Source organism: Plecotus auritus, assembly GCF_963455305.1.
Source record: "Plecotus auritus genome assembly, chromosome: 2".
Taxonomy (NCBI): domain Eukaryota; kingdom Metazoa; phylum Chordata; class Mammalia; order Chiroptera; family Vespertilionidae; genus Plecotus; species Plecotus auritus.
This window is the reverse complement of record NC_137771.1, coordinates 224,553,030-224,573,887: the sequence shown is the minus strand read 5'-3', so window position 1 is coordinate 224,573,887 and position 20,858 is coordinate 224,553,030. Positions and strand designations below refer to the sequence as shown.

The window sequence follows — 20,858 nt, the reverse complement described above, 5'->3', positions numbered from 1 at the left end:
CGGTTCGATTCCCTCCTGTTTCAGTGGCAGCAATGGTGCCGGGGAGAATGATCCTGCGCATTAGCCCCGAGACGCTCACGTTGGTTACTATTAAGGCACCGCTCGACTCTAGGGGGCGCCACTGACCCGGAGGCGCCCGGGCTCCTTGGAGCACGGCGGACTCAACGACCCAGCCAAGGGTCCGCTTATCATCTCATTTAGAGTCTTTTCAGGATAAGAGTGATCAGAAATTAAAAGTCTAGAGGTCCAAGAATGGGGCCCTTTATTAACCAAGTCCTGCGGCCGCTCGGTCCACTGGCCCCAGCGCCCCGTTCCTGCCGAACGGGAGAGGAGTGTTTGATGTCAAATCCTCGGGACGCGGGGAGGAAACCAAGGGGAGGCTCTCCGCCCAGCTCCCGGGCGCACCACCCGGCACAGCGCAGTAGGGACAGCGCCGGGCGACAGCGGGTGCCGGCAAGGTCCGGCCGGACAACCCGACTCCGTCCCACTCTACCCCACCCCCGCACCCCTCCCCTCCCTCCTCTCTCCTCATTCTCCTCCCCTCGGTCCCTCCCCTCGGTCCCTCCCCTCAGCCTCTCTCCTCCCCTCCCCTCCCCTCCCGTCTCTTTGCCCCTCCTCCCCTCCCCCTGTCCCTCCTCCTCCCCCCGCCTCGATCCTGAAGAGCTGGCCGCGAAGGGGCCGGGCCGGTTACTTCCTCCAGCGGCGGTGCGGGTCGCAGTGTAGCCCAGCCCCGAGCGCCCGGAGCCGCCTGCTCGCCTGCTCGCCCGGCCTCCCGGAGCACCCGCCCGCGCCCCGGCCGCGATCTTCCCCGCCGCGCTCTCACCGAGGAGCCCGGGCCTCGCGGAGCCGCCGCCGACCGCGCGCCGGCCCTGCCCGAAGCGGCGCGGTAAGAGCGGGGTCCGGGCGGGCGGGCGCGGGTGGGGGGGGGGCGGTCCGTGCAGAGCGCCCTCCGGCTCCGGCTCCGGCTCCGGTCCTCTCCCGGGGGATTCGGAACCCGGGCTGGGGAGTGGGCAGCGACGGGTCGGGACGCCGGGTCCAGGCGGGGTGGCGGCGACTCTAGGACCGGGCGCCGCGCGTCTGGGTTCCGTTCCTCTCGGGCTTGTGTTGCGGGGCCGGGTGGTCGGGGGGCTTTGGGAGCGGCCGAGACGCGGGGCCCGGGACAGGGTGCGGGGTGGGCCCGGTCGTGACGCGCGGAGCTGGTGCGAACTTGGGCCGCGGCCCCCGGGGTGGCCGAGCCGGCTGGGGCGGGAGTGCGCGCCGGCTGGTTTCGCTTGCTTTTGTTTTTAAAAGGAATTGAGGGCCTATTGGGGGCTCCTTCCAGGGACGCCCGGCGGATCTGACTTCGCGTAGGGGCTGGAGGGACTCAGGAGAGGGGGCCCGAGGGGCCCGGGCGCGCCCGGGTTTGCGGGTGACTTACTAGAGCGCGCCGGGCCCGGGAGGATCTGGGGCGCCCGCCTCCCTGAAACACCTGGAGGCTGCGGCTCCCGGGAAACGCAGAGCCGGGGTCACCTGCGCAGTCACGTCCAGGGCCCGGCCCGGGCGGCCAGCGGGGGAGGCGCGGGGAAGCAGAGCCGGGGCGGCCCGCGTGTCCGGCCTGGAGGGCAAGACCCCCTGAGGGCTCCCGGGAGCGGATGGGGCGAGCGCCGAGAGCTTGTGGGAAATGGGGGGCATGGGTGCGCAGGGCTGTCTTTATTTTCTCGCTGTTAACGTATTTTTAATGAAGGTATCAGCGAGCGTTTGGGCATGTGAGGATTTTTTTTTAAGCATAAGAGACTTTTTATATTGGCCTGTATTCGGTGTCAGTGGATAGCCTAAAACAGTGGAGCGCTCCTTATTAGAAAGTAAAGCAGTGAGCAGTCCTCTTTGGAGATAAAGGGTAATTTATTGTCGTTCGCCACTAAGAGATTATGTGTGTTCCGGACAATGGCAGCGCCTGTGCGCCATCTGCCTGCCCACACCGCCACCCATCAGGCAGATAAATCTCCAAGTTAAGGTTTATTAAAATTCTGAGTAATATCATAGTACAGTAAATGCTAGCACCGTGGGCCCTGCAGGGAATAGCAAACGCTCATTGTTGGGATTAGTCATTCCTCTCACTAAAGTGATAACTTTCAAAGGAAAAAGCGCACCAACCTTCAAAAAGTACATTGGGGATGGGGGGGGGGGGGCGGGGAGAGCTCCTTTCTTTTTCTTTCCAAATTGGCCTAAATACAAACCTGTGGTCTAATCTCACATAAGTGATCACTTGTTCCAAGAAGGGTACGGTTGTCAGGCAAGTTCTGCTTGTTTTAAAAATTTAACCATCTTCAGCACTTACATTTCTGCCTCTTTCCTTTTTTCCCCTTTCCCTCCTTCCTTCCTTCCTTCCTTCCTTCCTTCCTTCCTTCCTTCCTTTCTTCCTTCCTTCCTTCCTCTCTATCCTCTTTCTCTCTCTCCCCTCCGCCCCCCCCCCCTCCCGCAAGCAGCGATCCAAAGGGCAACACCAAAAGGACCCACACTTGAAATTGAAATTGATTTATGTGGAGAGGGCTCTTGGCCTGTCTGTCACCTTAAGGAGCCATGTTGAGTAAAAGAAGTGAACTTAAATTTGTTTAGTTCTATGTCTGCCCGAATCCGCTTTGATTCTGCATGGTTCTTACAAAACAAATTAAAAGCTGGACAACAAAAGAATTCTATTCTGTAACGAGTAATTACAGCTCTTTATGTGGGCGAGGTAGACTGCCTTTTCTCCCGAGTGTTTGTACACAAAAGCCCCGGCCCAGCTCTCCCATCGCCTTCCACATCCATTCTCTGCCCGTCTCGGTGAAGGTGGGACCTTCTTCTCCATTTCCCAAGTCACCAAGCGTCTGCAAACGGGCCGTGGAGAAGGAGGCGGCCTGGGTGGGTAATGGGCAGTTTGGTCTTCTGTGTGAGGCTTGTGTATGTAATCAACAGGTTAACATTCGGATACATGACCGAAAGCTCTGAATTAAGGAGCCTTTCACCTGTAAAGAGGAGCATGCAGGGGCCTGGTCTCATGACATCTGTGTGCTGTCCGACCTGTAGGACGTGACGGGAGGAGGCCCAGGCCCCACCACTCGGGTTATCCCAGCACATGGAGGCGCTCAGGATTTAGGGTCCCTCTCCGCTGCCGTGTGGTCCGCACTGGGCCCCTTAGAAACCCCCACCGTAGCTGTGTGATCCTGGGCAAGTTCCCGGAGGTCCCTGGGCTGACCTGTGTCACATCCACCCTCAGGGATGTCAGGCTCAGCCCTGAGCGAGGAGGAGTCTGTCAGCGCAGCCACCATCGCATGAATATTGATTCCTGAGTGCATGTGGGTGACACACGGGCTCACCAAGTGGAGGTTGAGCAAATGTGGCCACGTTTGATCCAGGACAGCCCCACCCTCCCCCCCCGCCCTCCCCCCACAGCACTATTATTATTCCCAGTGCTCCAGGCTCCACTGCCCCCCCCCACCCCCCATAATTACCGGCACTCGGAGGGGTTGAGGGTTTAACAGCCCTCTGCAGTGCCTCTGGCCTCCCCTGAGGCATACACTCACCTCCCACGCTGCCATTCCATCCAGGAGAGGTGTGTGTTCCTTCGTGTGTGTGTGTGTGTGTGTGTGTGTGTGTGTGTGTGTGTGTGTGTGTGTGTGTGTGTGTGTTTTGTTGGGAGGTCTGGTTTAGCTATAACATTGATCATAAAGAAAAAACCAATTAGGGGGAAATATGCTATTTGCCACCGCCAGTAAGTGCTATTATCAGTTGCGCAATGTTTTAAGCAATATTTTAATTACTCGAAGGTCTTAGTTGTAACAGGCGGGAACACCCAGTGGAGATGGGGCGGGGCGGGAGGGTGCAATTAGCCAACCCCTAAAGCTGCCTGGTAAGCCTTCAGTTCCGCGGCCAGAAAGCCAGTAGGGTAAAGGTTACTATCAGCTATGCTAACCCAGCTTATTTGAAAATGAATTTTCATTTTCATTTCTCTGGGGTTGTTTTTTTTTTCCCTAGCATCCTGGTGGCATTATCTATGTACCCTTCTCACTTTCTAATATATAACCGATCAATTACATTTTAGGGCCCCAAATAAGTTCTCCGCCTGTCTCAGCAAGGTTCAATGGCAAGTCACATATGTAACTATCAATGCTGTAATAGTCACGTTAAATATATAAAATAGGTGAACTGAATTTCAGTGTATTTCCATTCGCCGAATATATTCAAGCTGTTACATACACATGCCGTAAACCTAACATTAACACTGGGATAGTTTACCTTTTCCTGTGAGATCTTTGAAACCTGCGTGTGTATTTTACATGCAAAGCGCATCTCAGGCCCTCTCAGCCATGTCCCAGGCACCCAGGTGGCCACCGCCCTGGGCAGCGCAGGTCGAGCATAAGCCCAGATGCTATCAGGGCACCGAAGGCAGATCTGTGCTTGGAACCTCCTCTGAGGGAGAGCACAGCTGAGCGACTCCCAGAGCTAACGTGTTTGGAGCCCTGTATTTAACACGGGAGGACCTGGGTCCCGGAGGATCTGGGGGAGGATCTGGGGCGGAGGTGGGAGTGCCGGAGAGGGTTTGGTCTGAAGCCACTGTTCTCCCTTTGATCTTCCTGGGCCAGAGCTTCCTCCAATGAGAGGAAGGGGCCTTCTGGCCCCACCCAGCATGCTTTCCTAGATCTGATATACCTGCAGCTGCCTGGGGGGGTCACCCTTGAGGATCCCCCCTTGCAGGTAGGAGGTAGCCCGCGGTCCCCTGGCACCCCTCTGGGTCTCCCCGGCCCCCCCACCCTCGAACAGCAGCCCCTCCCGCGGAGGGGCACAGGCTGCCTTGGGAGTCAGTAGCCAGCCAGCGGAGAGTGCCTTTATCTGTGTACTGCGTCTCTAAGTAGAATTCAGTGGAATCAGCATTATCATTGAGCGACTGAAATAGCATAGCCTTTGTGAGAAGGGCCTTTTAAATAAGAATCCCTGGCATTCCGTTCTGAATGATGTTTTATGCTGTAGAATTTGACTGACTGGGGGAGTGGGGAGGGGGGTCTGCAGGCAGTGAAGACTCCTTAAAAAGGGAGCGCTTGCCTCTGACTATTTTCCTCTTCCCCTTTTTTTTTTTAAAGATGAATGATTTTGGAATCAAGAACATGGACCAGGTGGCCCCTGTGTCTAACAGTTACAGAGGGACGCTCAAGGTGAGTGAGCAAGTCTTCTAAAAGTTGGTTTTTTTGTTTTTTTAATTTGGAAAGCTCATCTCTAGAAGAAGAAAAACAAACAAAAAAACAATGGGTGGGGTCCCAGAAGACCCGTGCTAAGCCCCAGCTTTTAACTTACTGGCTGTGTGACTCTGGACTGTTCGCTGAATCTCTCTGGGCCTCAGTGTTCTCATCTGTGAAATGGGCATCCTTGATGCTTGCTCTGCTTGTCCTCCGAGATAGGAACTATTCTCTTTTGTAGAAGGTGAGGCCCTGGCAGTTTGTTTCTGAGACTCCGTCCCGGTGGAGAAGCCTGTGGTTCTCAGTGGAACGGAGCTGGAGCTGGTTTCCCGGGACGGGGGGGGGCTGCTTCAGACGTGGAGGGGGTGCCGCTTCCTCGAGGCCGCTGAGCCCGCGGGACAGCCCGTATCTGTGAACCAAGGAACAGATTAAAGATGAGCGCCGCCTCTGCTGCCCAGCCAGCACATTTCCTGAGTCTCTATCTTAATTCCTCTTGGGGACGTGCCGTGGCAGCACAGCTGGCCGTTCCCCGTCGGCTTCTCCGTCCGTGAGAGCGTGACCTGCCTGTTGTTCGTTTTGTGTAGTAAACACACCTCAGGAGCCGTGGTTTTCCATCGGCCTCCTCTGAGCTCAGGGGTTTGTACAAATGCATGTCTCTGGCAGGTTCCATGCTCCTCTGTAGGTCACTGCGAGGTTACTTGTCTGTGGAACCCAAAGAGCCAGAAACGGGCTCGGGCCTCTCTTGAGTATTTTTTATTTTTATTTTAAAAATATATTTTATTGATATTTCACAGAGAGGAAGGGAGAGGGATAGAGAGCTAGAAACATCGATGAGAGAGAAACATCAATCAGCTGCCTCCTGCACACCCCCTACTGGGGATGTGCCCGCAACCAAGGTACATGCCCTTGACCGGAATCGAACCCGGGACCCTTCAGTCCGCAGGCCGACGCTCTATCCACTGAGCCAAACCGGTTTCGGCCTCTCTTGAGTATTATGGCGGCCAGGCCTCCACTTCAGAGGGGGCGTTCCTTGTCGGTGTGGTCACACGTGTGCAGAGCGGCCGGACGGACGTGGACAAGCTGTGTCGGCCCCAAGTCCAAGGCACGGCCCTAGGAAGGAAACTCCCCTGTCAATTCAGAGAGCTTGACGGTGTCCCTGCGACTCCTGGGCTGGGAGAAGCAGCCACCGGAGTGGACGTGTTGAAATAGGCCGTGAATTTGTGTCGTCTTTGGACTTCCTCGTTTTAAAAAAAGAACTTGCTGTCGGTGAAGCGAAGGCATTTCTTAGTCACCTGGGCAGAGCGAGGGGGGGTTTTCAAAGCCGACTGGCTGTTTCACGCACAGTTAGTCCAAAGTGATACGGTAGCGTCTTAATCTACTAGATGAGAATTCCAGCCCTTGCCTGACGGGCCGCTCCCTCGATGTCTGGGGACACCTGTTGGACTTCACTGCCTTGGGCTTCGGGGGGGACCGGGCTCCATTGAGTGTTTGGGGCCAGCTCCCACCTCTGCCCGCCCCCTGGCGTAATGTCATCCGTGGTTCTGTCCCTCGATGTCTGGGGACACCTGTTGGACTTCACTGCCTTGGGCTTCGGGGGGGACCGGGCTCCATTGAGTGTTTGGGGCCAGCTCCCACCTCTGCCCGCCCCCTGGGGTAATGTCATCCGTGGTTCTGCATTTCTAAAACGAAAGCACATGAACCGATTTTATGTGTAAAATGAGTTACACATTTTCTTATTGATGACTCAACACATGTGTCATCATATGACACACAACACGGGAGTCCCGGCCCTGCTGGAAAAGTACTCTTTCTTCACATTTTTTCCTCGGCTGGTTGGGCAATGATGAATCAAGGCCTTATCTGTTACTTATTAACGACTCTGAACAGTCAAGGCCCTTTCTTGGCTAAATCTTCGATGAAAGGATCGGAAATGGACAGGGTGACGTTGTTTTCTTGGTGTCTCTCTGCTCTCCTTCCCGCCACCGCAGTGAGTTTAACGTTAAACCGGTTCCCTTTGGGATCTGTCCCCATCGGGGAGTGTGGGGCAGGGGCGTTCTCCCTCATACGCTTTACTTTTAGGACAGACACCCTGCAGGAACTTGCACGTGTGTTTCGCTCTTTCCTGCGCCGTTGGGATTGTTGAGGAAAAGCACCCGTTTTGGTTAAAGGGTTTCATTGTAAACATTTCAAAATAAGTCCTTCCGCGGGCCTCTTCCTTCACGGTTCGGTTTTCCGTGTCCATTCCATCGTTTGCCTTCGGTGTTCACGGCGGTGACCTGAAACTGCCGGCTTAGCCAAGGCTCATTTCCTTCAGACCCGGGGCTGACTGTCTGGCTCTCCGATGACGTCACAGAAAGGCAGGTGCTGGGGGAGCAGGTGGGCTCTGAGGCCCCGCCCAGCACCGTTCTGGGATCCTAGCATTTCTAGGTGTCTTTGCTTAATTTGTTAATTTAAGTGGATTAGGCCCTTAGAAATAAACTCCCGGTCATTCTGCCTCTGTGTGAGGGGGGTTCAATGACCTTTTGGCCACCTGGGCCACCCCAGAAGTCTGGGTACGACTGGTCCACTCCAGGCGTGGCTTCACAGTGGCCGGTGTCATCCGGGTGTGGGGTCCGACGACCCACGGACCACGTTGGAAACAGGTAGCTCAGTAAGTAAATATTAAGTTTCCCGTTTTCTCACTTTCGCAGCGCCAGCCGGCCTTCGACACCTTCGACGGGTCCCTGTTTGCCATTTTCCCCTCCCTGAATGAAAAGCAGGCGCTCCAAGAAGTGCCGACGGGCTTGGACTCCATCTCTCACGGTAACCCGCTGCCCCGACTGAGCCGGCGCGCGCGATTGCCCGGAGTAACGCGGGGAATGGAGAGGGCAGTGGATGAGCCATGAGTGTTGGTGTCTTGAGTCTCTGGCGTGACAAGTCGGATGGAGGCTCTGGACCTGGGGCAGGGCCCTTTTCCCTTTTGCTGAGTGTGAGGATTCTGGTGTCTTCCCTGCCAGATGCCCCCCAGGGAGAGCAAATGTCCCGCCCTTGGCACACTGCAGGGGACCCCGATGTTTCCACCAGGGCGTTGTCACCCCCGCGGCTTCCCGGGGCCACTCCAGAGCAGACCAGGCCACAGTCAGATGCATCTCAGCTTTCACTCCGGGTTCGCTTAGATCCTCCCCGGGGGTTTGGGGCCACAGGTGACTGGCTGGTCGTCCCCGTCTGCATGGACTGCTGTGTTCCTTCATGTCATCGTCTCTTCTCTCTAGCGGACGGCACGCCAGCCGGTGCCTCTGCAGGGACTGGGATAGTTATTAGTTAGAAACATTCCAGGCGTGACTTTGTCACATGAAGTAGGTGCTAGAAAATACAGCCCAGAAAATTAATTAAAGCAGATGCGCTGGCGTCAGCGTGCCATCACGTGACAGTCATTTATCATTCTTGAAATTGCTGAGGGAATCCAGAGAAGACTGTTTTTTATTTCTTAATAAAAGTGGAAAGTGTGCCAACGTCACGGGGCGGAAGGCTGTGGGGACGGGGGGATGGGGGGGCAGGCGGGGGCGCGGGGAGGGCCTCTGCCTGTGGCTGAGTTTAATGGAATCGACTTCCAAATTATGTATTTATAAGCCCTTGAGCCTTTGGCCCCAAAATCATGCACTTTTCTTTGATTGTCTATAGACATTTTATCTAGACCAGGCGTCCTCAAACTGCGGCCCGCCAAGGACATTTACCCGGCCCGCCGGGTGCCGCTGCCTGTCCTGCTTAGCAGCCGACTCGTCCCGGGCCCGCAGTGCGCATAGGAATTTGTTCATAGTTTTTTTTTAAACTATAGTCCGGCCCTCCAACGGCTGTTTAAAAAGTTTGAGGACCCCTGATCTAGACATAAGCTGCTGTATGAAGTATTGGGTCATAGATAAAACTTGAGTTTCATTTTACTAAGTGAAGTTATGGGGTGTATATTTTTAAATTTCAGTCAAAAAAAAAGTTGGGGTACTAGTTATACTTTTTTAAGGAATTATGTCAAGGTTTGAGATCAAAATGGTTCTTTTCTAAAAGCTACGATTTCTCCCCTAACTTCTCCTCCGCGGTCACCAGCTTGAAATCCTAACATCCGCCCGGGTTTCTTCCTAGACTCGGCCAGCTGTGAGCTGCCTCTCTTAACCCCCTGCAGCAAGGCTGTGATGAGTCAAGCCTTGAAAGCGACCTTCAGTGGCTTCAAGAAGGAGCAGCGCCGGCTGGGCATCCCCAAGAGTAAGTGCCCCCGTCGAGCTGCCGTTGGGGGTCTGCGCCGTGCTGGACGGACGTGCTGCCCTGGCGCCAGATGGGTTGTATTTTAAGCTCGTGTGTGAGGCGGCTCCCGAAGAGCGGCAGAGACACGGTGAAGCCGAGCCAGTTTTTATTTCAACCCCCGTCCGCTGGACGCTGTTCACCTGGGGGCCTCCCTCGCGCTGCTGGCCTTTGGTGCCCGTGTGGACGTGGTGGGGAAATCAGGAGCGATTTCTCTGGTCTCACCGCCTCCTTCCATTTCCCCCTCTGTGTTCTGTCTTTCTCCCCGTAGACCCCTGGCTGTGGACGGAGCAGCAGGTGTGCCAGTGGCTGCTCTGGGCCACCAACGAGTTCAGCCTGGTGAACGTGAACCTGCAGAGGTTCGGCATGAACGGCCAGGTGTTGTGCAACCTTGGCAAGGAGCGTTTTCTGGAGCTGGCGCCTGACTTCGTGGGCGACATTCTCTGGGAGCATCTGGAGCAGATGATCAAAGGTACCAGCGTGGGAGGGGAGAGCGTGCAACCGAGGGTCAGAGTTTCTAATGGGGTCGGTCGCCTGCAAACGCCACTGGAGTGACTCACGTGCAGTGATTATAGATTTGAATCCACCTAAGTGTGTGTGTGTGGCATCGAGCAGAGCCCCAAGGCCATAGCCTTAGTCACTGACTTGTTCGCTGTCGCGAGGCGGCATTGGTGAGGGAGGACGTGTTGTCGCAAACATAGAGGCCACAAGCTTCCCCCTGTGGCGTGCCTCCCCCTGCAGACCCGAACCACGGAGCTCAGCCTCCACGTCGGGGAGCCTTTATTCAGACAAACCCCGTGGATTGTACCGTGGATTTCCCTAAGTCCAAATGGATTCCAACAAAGAAGTTCTTTGGTTTTATTCTTTTTTAAACCAATGTGGAAGTGATTGATATATATCTCCACGCTGATTTGTCCTACAAAAACTGATCACTCAGCCAAGAACTGTCATCCTATAGAGATGGGTTGTATTTTAAACTTGCGTGTGAAGCAGCTGATAAAAATACATGGAGTTAAAAAAGGAAGACATTGTGGTAAGGGCTCCCTTCAGGGAAAACTTGAAGAAAACCAGCCCCTTTGGAGAGTGCAGGGAACTAGTCCCGGTTTAAATGAGCGCTGAGTTTCAGCATCTGTCAGAGACTCGGCACCTCGTGGATACCGGGGGAGTCTGCCGCCAGCCCTTGCTGGGGTGGCCCCGAGGCCAGGGTGACTGACTTAAAGACCCCGACATTCCCCTGACCTTGGACAAGACTGGCCTGGCAAGGTTCTGGGAGGGTCTGTTGGTTGGTACGTTGGGCCTGTTGCGCCACTGCTCGGTGTGAGGCTGTGGGTCTGGGTTTACGGGTGTGTGGGGGTGTGTGTGGTTACGTGTGTTTGCAGGGAGTAGGCATACAGAACCGCAAACCTTTTCCCTTTCCAAGTTCACGGGCACGTGTGTCCCTGCGTGGCCCCCTCTGAGCAGCTGCGCACCGCACCCTGGGGAACTTTCAGGGTCTCAGACAATGGCCATAGCCTCTTGGAGGCAGGAACAGAGCGTGCCCTGCGCACCGCCTCCATCCCCAGCCTCTGGAGCCGGTGGTACCTCACCGACATTTCCCTGCTCAGTGACACCCCATCTAGGTCTCTCAGATTGGGCAGTGGAAAACTTAACTTTGCCCATGGCGGCATTCATGTTGGAAACTCACTCATTAAAGAGTGTGTCGCCGCCTCCAGTTTTGTAAAAGACGTAACGTCTTGGGACCTGTCAGATTAAATGAACCACTAAATGCGTTGACTTATCCTGAAATAACCATATAGCGGTAATTTAGAAAGCCACTTTTTTTTTTCTTGTGTTGTTTTGTGTGTCTTTTTGTTTTTAATCTTCACCTGAGGATATTTTTTCCATTGATTTTTAAAGAGAGTGGAAGGGAGGGAGAGAGAGAGAAAGAGAAAGAGAAAGAGAAAGAGAAAGAGAGAGAGAGAGAGAGAAACATGGATGTGTGAGAGACACATTGATTGGTTGCCTTCCAGATATGCCCCGACCAGGGCTGGGGATTGAACCTACAACCCACGCATGTGCCCTTGACCAGGAATTGAACCCACAACCCTTCTGTGCCCTGGCTGATACTCTAACCAGTGAACAACAGTGGCCAGGGCTGCTTGTGTGGTTATAATCTCGATTTGCAATCTTATCTCTCCTGTGTCTGTTTTCTCAGAGAACCAAGAAAAGGCAGAAGACCAGTATGAAGAAAATTCTCACCTCAACTCAGTTCCCCATTGGATTAACAGCAATTCATTAGGTCAGTCTGGATTCTGCCCTCAAGGTCCTGGTGTGAAGTCCTCCTGTTAGTTCACGGACAGTCCGAACCATCTAGACCTGCACTGGCCCACATGGTGGCCACGTGGCTCTTGAGCTGCTGGGCACTCGAAATGGGGCTGGCCCACACGGAGATGTGTGATAAGAGTGTAATGCCCACCAGATCTGTGAGCCTTAGTAAGAAACAAAGAATGTAAAATATCTACTTTTATTTTTTTATTTTTTTTAAATAGATTTTATTGATTTTTTTACAGAGAGGAAGGGAGAGGGATAGAGAGCTAGAAACATCGATGAGAGAGAAACATTGATCAGCTGCCTCCTGCACACCCTCTACTGGGGATGTGCCTGCAACCAAGGTACATGCCCTTGACCAGAATCGAACCGGGGACCCTTCAAGTCTGCAGGCCGACGCTCTATCCACTGAGCCAAAGCCATCAGGGCTCCTTCCTACTTTTAAAGATATCGATTACCTGTTGAACTGATCATGGATATCCTTAGGCTCAAGTAAAATTTTTCAGGTTCTCGTATGTGTTTTTTTTTGTTTTACCTTTTTAATGTGGCTACCAGAAAATGTAACATTGCCTAGTGGCCACCTGGTCCAGGCCACGCACAGAGCGGGGGGCAGAATGCAGAGAGCGGGGTGCTGGGGTCCCATCTAGTATAAGAGAGGAGAGGTGGCTGGGCCGGCGCAGGAAGTGTGTGCGAAGCCATACCCAATTCGCTCTGAACTTTGGAGTTGAAAGAGGAGTGGGGCATTCAGGTTCTCCCTCTGGTCGCTGGCACGGTGAGTGCAGGTTACAGCCCGGGACAGACAGGACAGGAGATGCCTCTTAGGAGTCACATAGCAGGGGTGTGTCACTCAGTCCGAGCCTTAGTGTCCTTGGAGGTCGAAAGCCAGTGACCCTTGTCCTCCTACGGGTCACAGAAAGCACTTGTTGGACGAGAGCCACCGAAACATTAACGCTGAGGCTGGCACCCAGGGTCCAGAGGCAGCGGGCATTTCGGAAAGGGGCCAATAAGCCTGCCCATCAGAGCCCACGTCCACGGAGGGCCTGCAGAGGCCGGGCCCGCGGAACTGCTCGTGTGCGGAGGGGTGGAGGGTCTCTGAGGATCACAGACTGTCGCCTCATAGCTCCGCCGTCGATGGTTCTGTTCCAGGCTTTGGCGTGGAGCAGGCGCCGTATGGAATGCAGACACAGAGCTACCCCAAAGGCGGTCTTCTGGACAGCATGTGCCCGCCCGCCGCGGCGCCCGGCGCCCTCAGTTCCGAGCAGGAATTTCCGATGTTCCCCAAGGCCCAGCTCAGCACGGTCGGCGTCGGCTACTGCTCCGTCGGGCAGGACTTCGCCGGCAGCACCTTGAACCTGATCGCCAGTGGTCCCCGTAAGGAGCTCCCTCCCGCACGTCCCTTAGAGCAGACGGCGACCCCAGCTGCTGCGCGGGTGTCCTGGCCTCCTGAGGCCGTTCTCGCCGACCACTCCCCCAGCAAGCACACTCCTGGCTGCTTCGGGCTGTGGTCTGGGCCCGGAGGGTGTTGCGCCAGCCACACACAGTCCTGCTGTTGGGAGTGGATTCCTCCACCCAGCGGGGTATTTTGGGAGACAGTGTAGGGATGTAACAGATTTCTTTTTACAGAGATGTGTACACGCAGTGCACCGATCTCAGGCTGTACCACTGGTTGAATTTTCACATGTGTACACCTGTGTAACGGCCACCCAGGTGGAGATGGGTTTCCAGCATCCCAGGAGGCTCTCGTACCCTTTCCCCATCGTCAGTAGCATCCCCACCCCACGAGGAAACCATTGATTGTCCTCTTACCATCATAGTTCTCCCTTTTCTTGACCTTGGTATAAGTAGAGCCACACGTTTTGGGTTGGGGTGTGTGTGTGCTTGTCTTTTACTCATCATTGTGTCCGAGAGCCATCTGTGTTGTTGGATGTAGCCCTCCTTTGTCCTTTTTCACCGCTGTATAGTACTCCGCCCCGCACGGCTACACATGGTTTATTGATTCTGTTGTGGAAGGAGGTGTGTGTGTGGTATGCGTACCAGGAACCAGCCCTCCATTGAAGAGCTTCCTGAAGTGTGACTGGTTATATGCCGCAGGGGACACGTGGAAGGGGGGTGGTTGGCAGCGACGCTGCCCGTGAGTCCAAGACAGCCTGCAGTCAGGTGTTAGCTGTGGGCCGACATGTCCTCGTCCGGAGGAGTCAGAGTGTGTGTCTGCTTCTCTCCGCCAGGGAAGCCCGGGGACCGCGACTCCCCCGAGCAGGGCGGGGACAGCTTTGAGAGCTCGGACTCCCTGCTGCAGTCCTGGAGCAGCCAGTCGTCGCTGCTGGAGCAGCGGGTGCCCTCCTTCGAGAGCGGCGAGGACGACGGCAGCCAGGCCCTGGGCCTCAGCAAGCCCACCATGTCCTTCAAGGACTACATCCAGGAGAGGAGCGACCCGGCCGAGCAGGGCAAACCGGTCATTCCTGCGGCCGTGCTGGCCGGCTTCACGGGTGAGTGTGCGGCTCCGGGTGTCGGCCCTTCCCTGGGCCCTGCCCGGCTCAGCCGTGTTTGTTTATCAAGGGTGGTTCTGGTCTGAGCACATTGTATCTGCACCCCGCATTGAGCCGGGGGGTGTCATCCTGCATCCAGACACCTGGTCGCTGAGCCACGTCTTAGCTGCGTCTCTAAGTTCTACCACGGCCAGCTGCTCGGTGGTGTGGAGGGAAGGGCACGCAGCTCCCTCGGCCTTCCCAGGAGGAGGAGGAGGAGGAGGAGGAGGAGGAGCAGGGCACTGAGGCCGTGGAGGCTTTAGCTCTGACTCACCCACTCCTGGAATTTCAAAGAATGTAAACTGGCTCGGGGAGGGCAGCCAGCCGGCCTCAAATAACACAGGCCTGTTTACCTTTTCCTGCTCCTAAAACCCCTCTTATTTTTAAAGTTTGGGCAAGAGCTATTCTAGGCAGGGGACAAATATTAAAGCTGTTTTTGGAACTAGATTATTTCCAGCATTTTAGCAAAAATACCGAGATTTTTATTTTTTTTTTTTAATTGCTTCATGTGTCCTTAAATGAGCTTTTCCCCCGTACTTTGACTATATATAGAGCCCCTGGGGATTTAAAAAATACCTACTTACAAGCCCTGATTGGTTAAAATAAGACTGTGTAGGCATCCACAGCATCTTCCTGTCCTCTGAAACACAGCCAGCCACGGAAACGTGTGGAAGGGCACGCAGCGGGGGGCGGGGAGGGGCTGTGGTGCTCATACCTGGGGGTCGGGGCCTGGGGTGGGTGTTTTCCATTTTAGTGCTCCTTGCCTGCTCCGTGGGGTTCGCCAGGCGGGTTGTCGGAGTCGTTAGGCCGGCCCAGCGTGGGCGGGAATTAACCCATTTTACAGATGGGGAAATGCGCTCGGTGACACAGCTCCCTGGGCACACAGGCAGCCGGCTCCGTGGGTTCCAGCACGCCTGTCCTTGGTGCCCGCAGCCACGCCTCGCTGCCGATGGCCTTTAAAGGGGAACAGCTCTCGGACGGGCGTGTGACCCGGCAGGGCCCCTGGCCTCTGAGCACGTCTTGGTCCTCGTCTTTAGACGGTGCGGCCCTGCTGCTCGTCCACGAGGCGGTGGTTCTAAATACCGGCCGGGAGAGGGCCCTGGGCAGAGCGTGGGCGGCGGCCCTCGGAGGCGGTGAGGCTGTGGAGGCCGCTCCCAGGGCGCGAGTGGCTCCTGAGGAAACTGAGTCTTGGTTTAAGCAATGGAGCCACCGTCACGTGGCCAGGAAGCCACAGCACAGGATCCCACGAACACCACGTGGCCCTGTGGTTAACTGCCCCCGCCGCCCCCCAGCGTCTATAGAAACAAGCACTGAACGTGACTCCAGGACGCACAGGGTTTGGAATTCTGACGCCAAAAGTCAGTGGCCCTGGATTTTTCCCCAGAAAGACCAAACCCGGGCACCCGGGGCCAGTGACCTCCTTTCCTGGAGTAGGGATTCTGTTTGGGGCCCAGCCTCGTCCCACCAGCCTTCGGGACTGTCCCTACCACCTGGAGTGGCACCGTCACGTCGGCACCCAGGATCCGGCTCACGTTCCACAGCCTGTCTGTGTCGTTGGGACGGCTGGAGCCTGGCTGTATTTTAAATCTGTGAAAACCGATAGCTGGCCTGGCCAGTGTGGCTCAGGGGTTGAACATCGACCCATGAACCAAGAGGTCACCAGTTTAATTCGCGGTCAGGGCACGTGCCCGGGTTTTGGGCTCCATCCCCAGTAGGGGGCGTTGTAGGAGACAGCCGGTCCATGTTTCTCTCTCATCAGTGTCTCTGCCTCTCTTTCCCTCTAAAAATCAATAAAAACCTGTGACTGCCCTCTCCCCAGGAAGCGGACCGATCCAGCTGTGGCAGTTTCTCCTGGAATTGCTCTCGGATAAATCCTGCCAGTCGTTCATCAGCTGGACCGGCGACGGATGGGAGTTTAAGCTCGCTGACCCCGATGAGGTATGGCCAGAGCCCCGGGGATCCGTCTTGGGCTCCCAACCCCGCCCTCACCCCTTTGGGTTCACAAACTCAGTTCCCTGGGCACAAGAAAGGGTCCCGGTACGAAGGCGAGCTCTCCTGGTGGGCCTGACACGTGAGTGTGTCCTGGCTCCGCTGACCGTCTTGCTCTGTCGTTGAATATAGAGGCGCAAGCAGTAAACTGAGGCTCCCCTGGCCATGTGATTAAAAGGCCTTGGGAAAGCTGCTTGTTCCTGTTGGGGGGAGAGAGCCTCGTACCCCCCACGTGCGCACACTGGCTGGGCTCCTGTGCCCCTCAGCTGGGCTGGGCAGAGCCGCCCCAGTCGTGTCAGGAGGAGAGAGCCGAGGACAGGTCCAGCCCCTGCCCATCGGGGGGACAGCATTAGGGAAGCCCTGGGTCTGACTATCACCTCCCCACCCACCCCCTGGGAAGCAGCAGCATTGAGATCACTGATGTCACCAGCTCAGAGCCCCACTCAGCATCTGCTGGTGGGAATAAGAACCTAAGAACCGGGGGGTGAGGGGTGGGGGTGCGGGCAGGAGGGTGAACACAGCTTGTCCCTTGCCTCAAGACCCCCAATTCGGAACCCTTGGTTTCTAGAGGTTTTGCTGAGTGAGAGGCTGCAGGAGCCCTGTGCCAGGTGGCACTGTGGGTGGGGGCGCCACACTCCCCTCCGCCCCTCCCTTCGTCCTCGTCCTCGAAGAGCCAGCCAAGGGGCAGAGCCCTGGTACACGTTCTAAGGCAGATGGGACCTCTGGGGTCCTTTAGTGGGCAAGTTCCCCGGTGAGCAGCATCTCAGCATCGCGTAATTGCCGATGGGATGGAATTGAGCTCTTCTCCACCCGTGTCTCCCCCGCAGGTGGCCCGCCGCTGGGGCAAGCGGAAAAATAAACCCAAGATGAACTACGAGAAGCTGAGCCGGGGTTTGCGCTATTACTACGACAAGAACATCATCCACAAGACGTCGGGGAAGCGCTACGTGTACCGCTTCGTGTGCGACCTGCAGAATCTGCTGGGGTTCACGCCCGAGGAACTGCACGCCATCCTGGGCGTCCAGCCGGACACGGAGGACTGAGGCCCGGGGACCGCCAGCGGGGCCATCCTGACCGGCTGCCCCGGGCCCTGCCAGGCCGCTCCCACGCTCCAGGAACGTCGCCAAGAAGCAGTGGCCTTTTCCACCCGAAACTGCAGCTCTTCGCCCGAAGCCTGCAGGTGGGAACATGCTGTTTAGGCTGCAGCCATGGAAGTGGCCGAGGGGGCGCTCCGAGAGGCTGCGTGAGGCTGTGGACACTCTCTGAGGAGGGAGCATGCGGACGCGCACATTTTTTCATTTCCTTCGGCCGTTTGCAACCGGGAACCACCAACGCGAAGAAAGCGGTCTCTTCGTTTCAGAGGGCGGGAGGGGCAAGGAACGATCGTGCCATTTCAGACGTTGGTTTGTATATATGATTGTAATCTTATCACTGTTTATCAAAATCCTCTAACAGTTCTATTTAACAGAAATTGTATATTGTAATTTAAAATAATTCTATGACTGTGTGAAATAAGAATGCCATGCGTATTCCATTTTTCAAGAGCACCTACAGCCTTTTGCAAACCGTGACCCTGCCCCGGGGCAGGCTAAGAGGATTTGTAAAATGTGTATTATTTGCATTTACTGTGCCTACAGGCGAAGGTCTAAGGGGGTTCATCCCTGGTTTTTTTTTGTGTGTGTGTGTGTGTTTGCTTTGCCTGGGCTGTTATCTGGCAAGGACTTTGTTCATTTGGGAATTTTTATAAGAAACTTAATGTTATTATCTGGGGGCGCCTCTGGCCTCTCATTTCTCCTTCTGATTGTAATGTAAAACCTATAAAGCAGTATTTTCTTGACGGATGGCATATGTTTCCCATACCTACGCATGCCTTTGAACCAGTTGGTACACAAAACTTATTTCCTAGTTTGTTTGTGTTTCTCCTGCAGCTAACCCTCCTGACCAGCCATCCCACCCACGCGCCCCTCCCAAGCCCCACGTAACTCTGATTAAAATAAGAATACTATTTTTGGAAATATGCAACTCCTTTTCTGAGATCAGGAAGGATTTATGTAGCAGCTATTTTTACTGTAAAAGTATTTCACTGGAAAAAAAATGTAATTTGTAACAAGAAAGCTTTATTTTTTATCTCGGCTCCGTGTAAACATGCTGTCGGGAGCTGAAGGTGGGGGAGGGGAACCTTTAGGAAACCTCAGACGTGAATGGAGCGTGTGGGTCCCATCCTTGTTCGCTGCGAGTCTTGGGCTGTCTGTCTAGATGCCATGCCGCCCCTTCCTGCTCAGCGGCCACGGCGGGATCGTTTTGTTTTATTCTTATATTTTGGATGCAGAACGCCCAGAGGCCCAGGGCCTGAGCAAGGCGGGAGAGAAAGCATGGGACTGGGTCATGCGAAGAAGACGTTTTGATGGCGATGGCGACTTCTCAGCCGTTTCTAAGGGGCACCTGGGGCAGCGTGTATTCCTGGCCTTCGTCCGTGGTCCAGCCCTAGCCCAGTGGGTTGCAGAGCCGGACAGGTGTCCCCAGCAGCGTGAGAGGACACCTGGGCCCGTCCCTGGGAGGAGACCATGCGCTCGACCAGAAGGACGCGCTGGGAAGGGCAGAGCCGCCTCCAGACCCGCACGAGACAGGCTCCAGCATCTTTAAACACAGGATGTTTCTCAGGCGGGACCTGTTTATCGCTCGGACGTCTGTTTATAACATCGACAGACATGTGACTGGGGACACGTTGCTGCCAAAGCAAATGTTAGCCATCGGCTCATTTTATATGGGGTCGGACCACATGAAATCAATACTGGACTGCTGTTGTTTTTATCGACCAAGTTGGCAGTTTCACGCGGTCCAACCTAATAGTGATGGGAACTGAAGTCCCTTCGAGACCTCTGGCATGGTAACGAACAGAATATAAGTATAGAGATTTTGTAATTTGGCCGTTTTCTTTCTCAAATAAAGTATTTTGTTTATATAAACTCCTCCGCGTTAGAGTCGTCCTTCTTCGTCCCCACCCCAGCAGGGAGGGCAGAGGGAGGAGGCTGTGCTCAGCCCCTGCTCACTCAGCAGCCCTCCGGCCTTGAGTCACGGCTCCATTTAAGGGATTTTACACGCGGCCACCTACTAAATTGTGACCAAGCTGGACCCAGCCGGGAGCCCTCCCTGCAGACATTCCCGAAGAGTGTTCCTTAAAGTGGAAAGTTCATTTAAGAAGCACCTAGAATAGGAAGATTCAGGTTCCATCTTTGCCCGGGGCAGGGAGGGGGGGTTGGCAGGCACACCGAAGGGATTTGGGGATGTTTACATTGAAGAACATTAGGCTTTGAGGTCCAAGGACTTTTGTGATTGAGGTGGGACTCCTGGGGACTCCTGGCGTTGCTGGGGTGCCTTAACCAGACAGGAGGGTGATGGCCCCGGGACACCTCCGCTCCAAGTCCTCAGGGCTCCTTTCCGCTCCAGAAGGAGTAAGAACGCCACAGAACCTGGGCGGATTCCATCACAGGCGGCGGAGCCAGCTCGCGGGCACGCACTGTCTCCCCAGGTCTGCGTCAGTTGGTCGTTTGAACTTGGTCGGATGAGACTAATTCCACCAAGAAACCAGCGCACACTGCAGATGAGGGAGGGCTCCCCGGCCCAGGGAGCTGCCCGTTAAACATGGACCAGCACACCGCTGGTCACCCATGTTCACCACATTAGAAATTCATCCACTTTAACGTAAAATAACATTACATATTAACGTTGTTATGAAAAATCACCATTTTTCTGAGCGTGGCTGTTCCCTGCTTCCCGATCTCTCTGACGTCTGTTTTCATGGAAGAGGGCTGGATTCTGACAGTGCTGCCTTCAGTCTGTTGTGACACATTTTGAAGAAAATCAGGCCTCACGCGCAGATACGTAACTGGAAGAGGGAGGGGCGGGTAGTAACTCTCAGGTCACGGTGGGTATTGTTTGCTATTACACCAAAGCCCGCCAATTGCTTAAATGGCAGCTGGAAGTGAAACCTGTCAGTAAACTTCCCTGTGGTTGGGAGAAGTCCCGCAGGCCTGCCTGGCGCTCTGCGTGGGTTTTGAGCCCTGTGTGATTTCGTAATGTCGTGCCTCAGTCACATGGGAAATATTGCTTCAACATGTTGGCCCATGTCGATACACAATATCAAGCAATCGCATTCGTTACTATTACCACCCATTTCATCAGCAAAGCACTGGGAAGCAATCAAGCTCAAAGGGGCAGCCAGAAATTTTGAAAAATTCAGATTTTTATTTGAAAGCTCAAATTTTATCATCAGCAACAAACACCAACTTTTCTTCAAAGTGACAGACCCATTTCAGTTACTTTTGAGAAAATACTTGTCAAATACCCAAGTCTGAATAAACATAATTTGTCAAGTTGTTCTTTCAATAAATACGGTGTTCACGAATAAAGTGGCTAGTTTAGTTTATAACTCAGACAAGTTCTTTTTTTGGAAGATAGCATAAATATTTACTTTATATATTAAATTTAAAATATTAAAACATAAAAGCATTTTTTTCTAATTTTTCCCCAGTTGACATACAATGGTTATACATATTAGTTTTAAGTGTAGCCTAGTGGT

At 54.7% G+C, this 20,858-nt stretch overlaps 1 protein-coding gene across 1 annotated transcript; it reads left to right on the top strand.

Moving 5' to 3' along the window:
- Positions 1-652: 652 nt before the first annotated feature.
- ETS2 (ETS proto-oncogene 2, transcription factor) lies at positions 653-19,248 on the top strand. The gene is made up of 10 exons (XM_080657943.1): positions 653-886; positions 5,097-5,168; positions 7,880-7,991; positions 9,303-9,422; positions 9,730-9,930; positions 11,653-11,736; positions 12,912-13,136; positions 13,991-14,251; positions 16,110-16,228; positions 17,107-19,248. The coding sequence occupies exons 2-10, from the start codon at positions 5,097-5,099 to the stop codon at positions 17,320-17,322; spliced, it is 1,410 nt and encodes a 469-aa protein (XP_080514069.1). The 5' UTR covers positions 653-886; the 3' UTR covers positions 17,323-19,248.
- Positions 19,249-20,858: the final 1,610 nt, after the last annotated feature.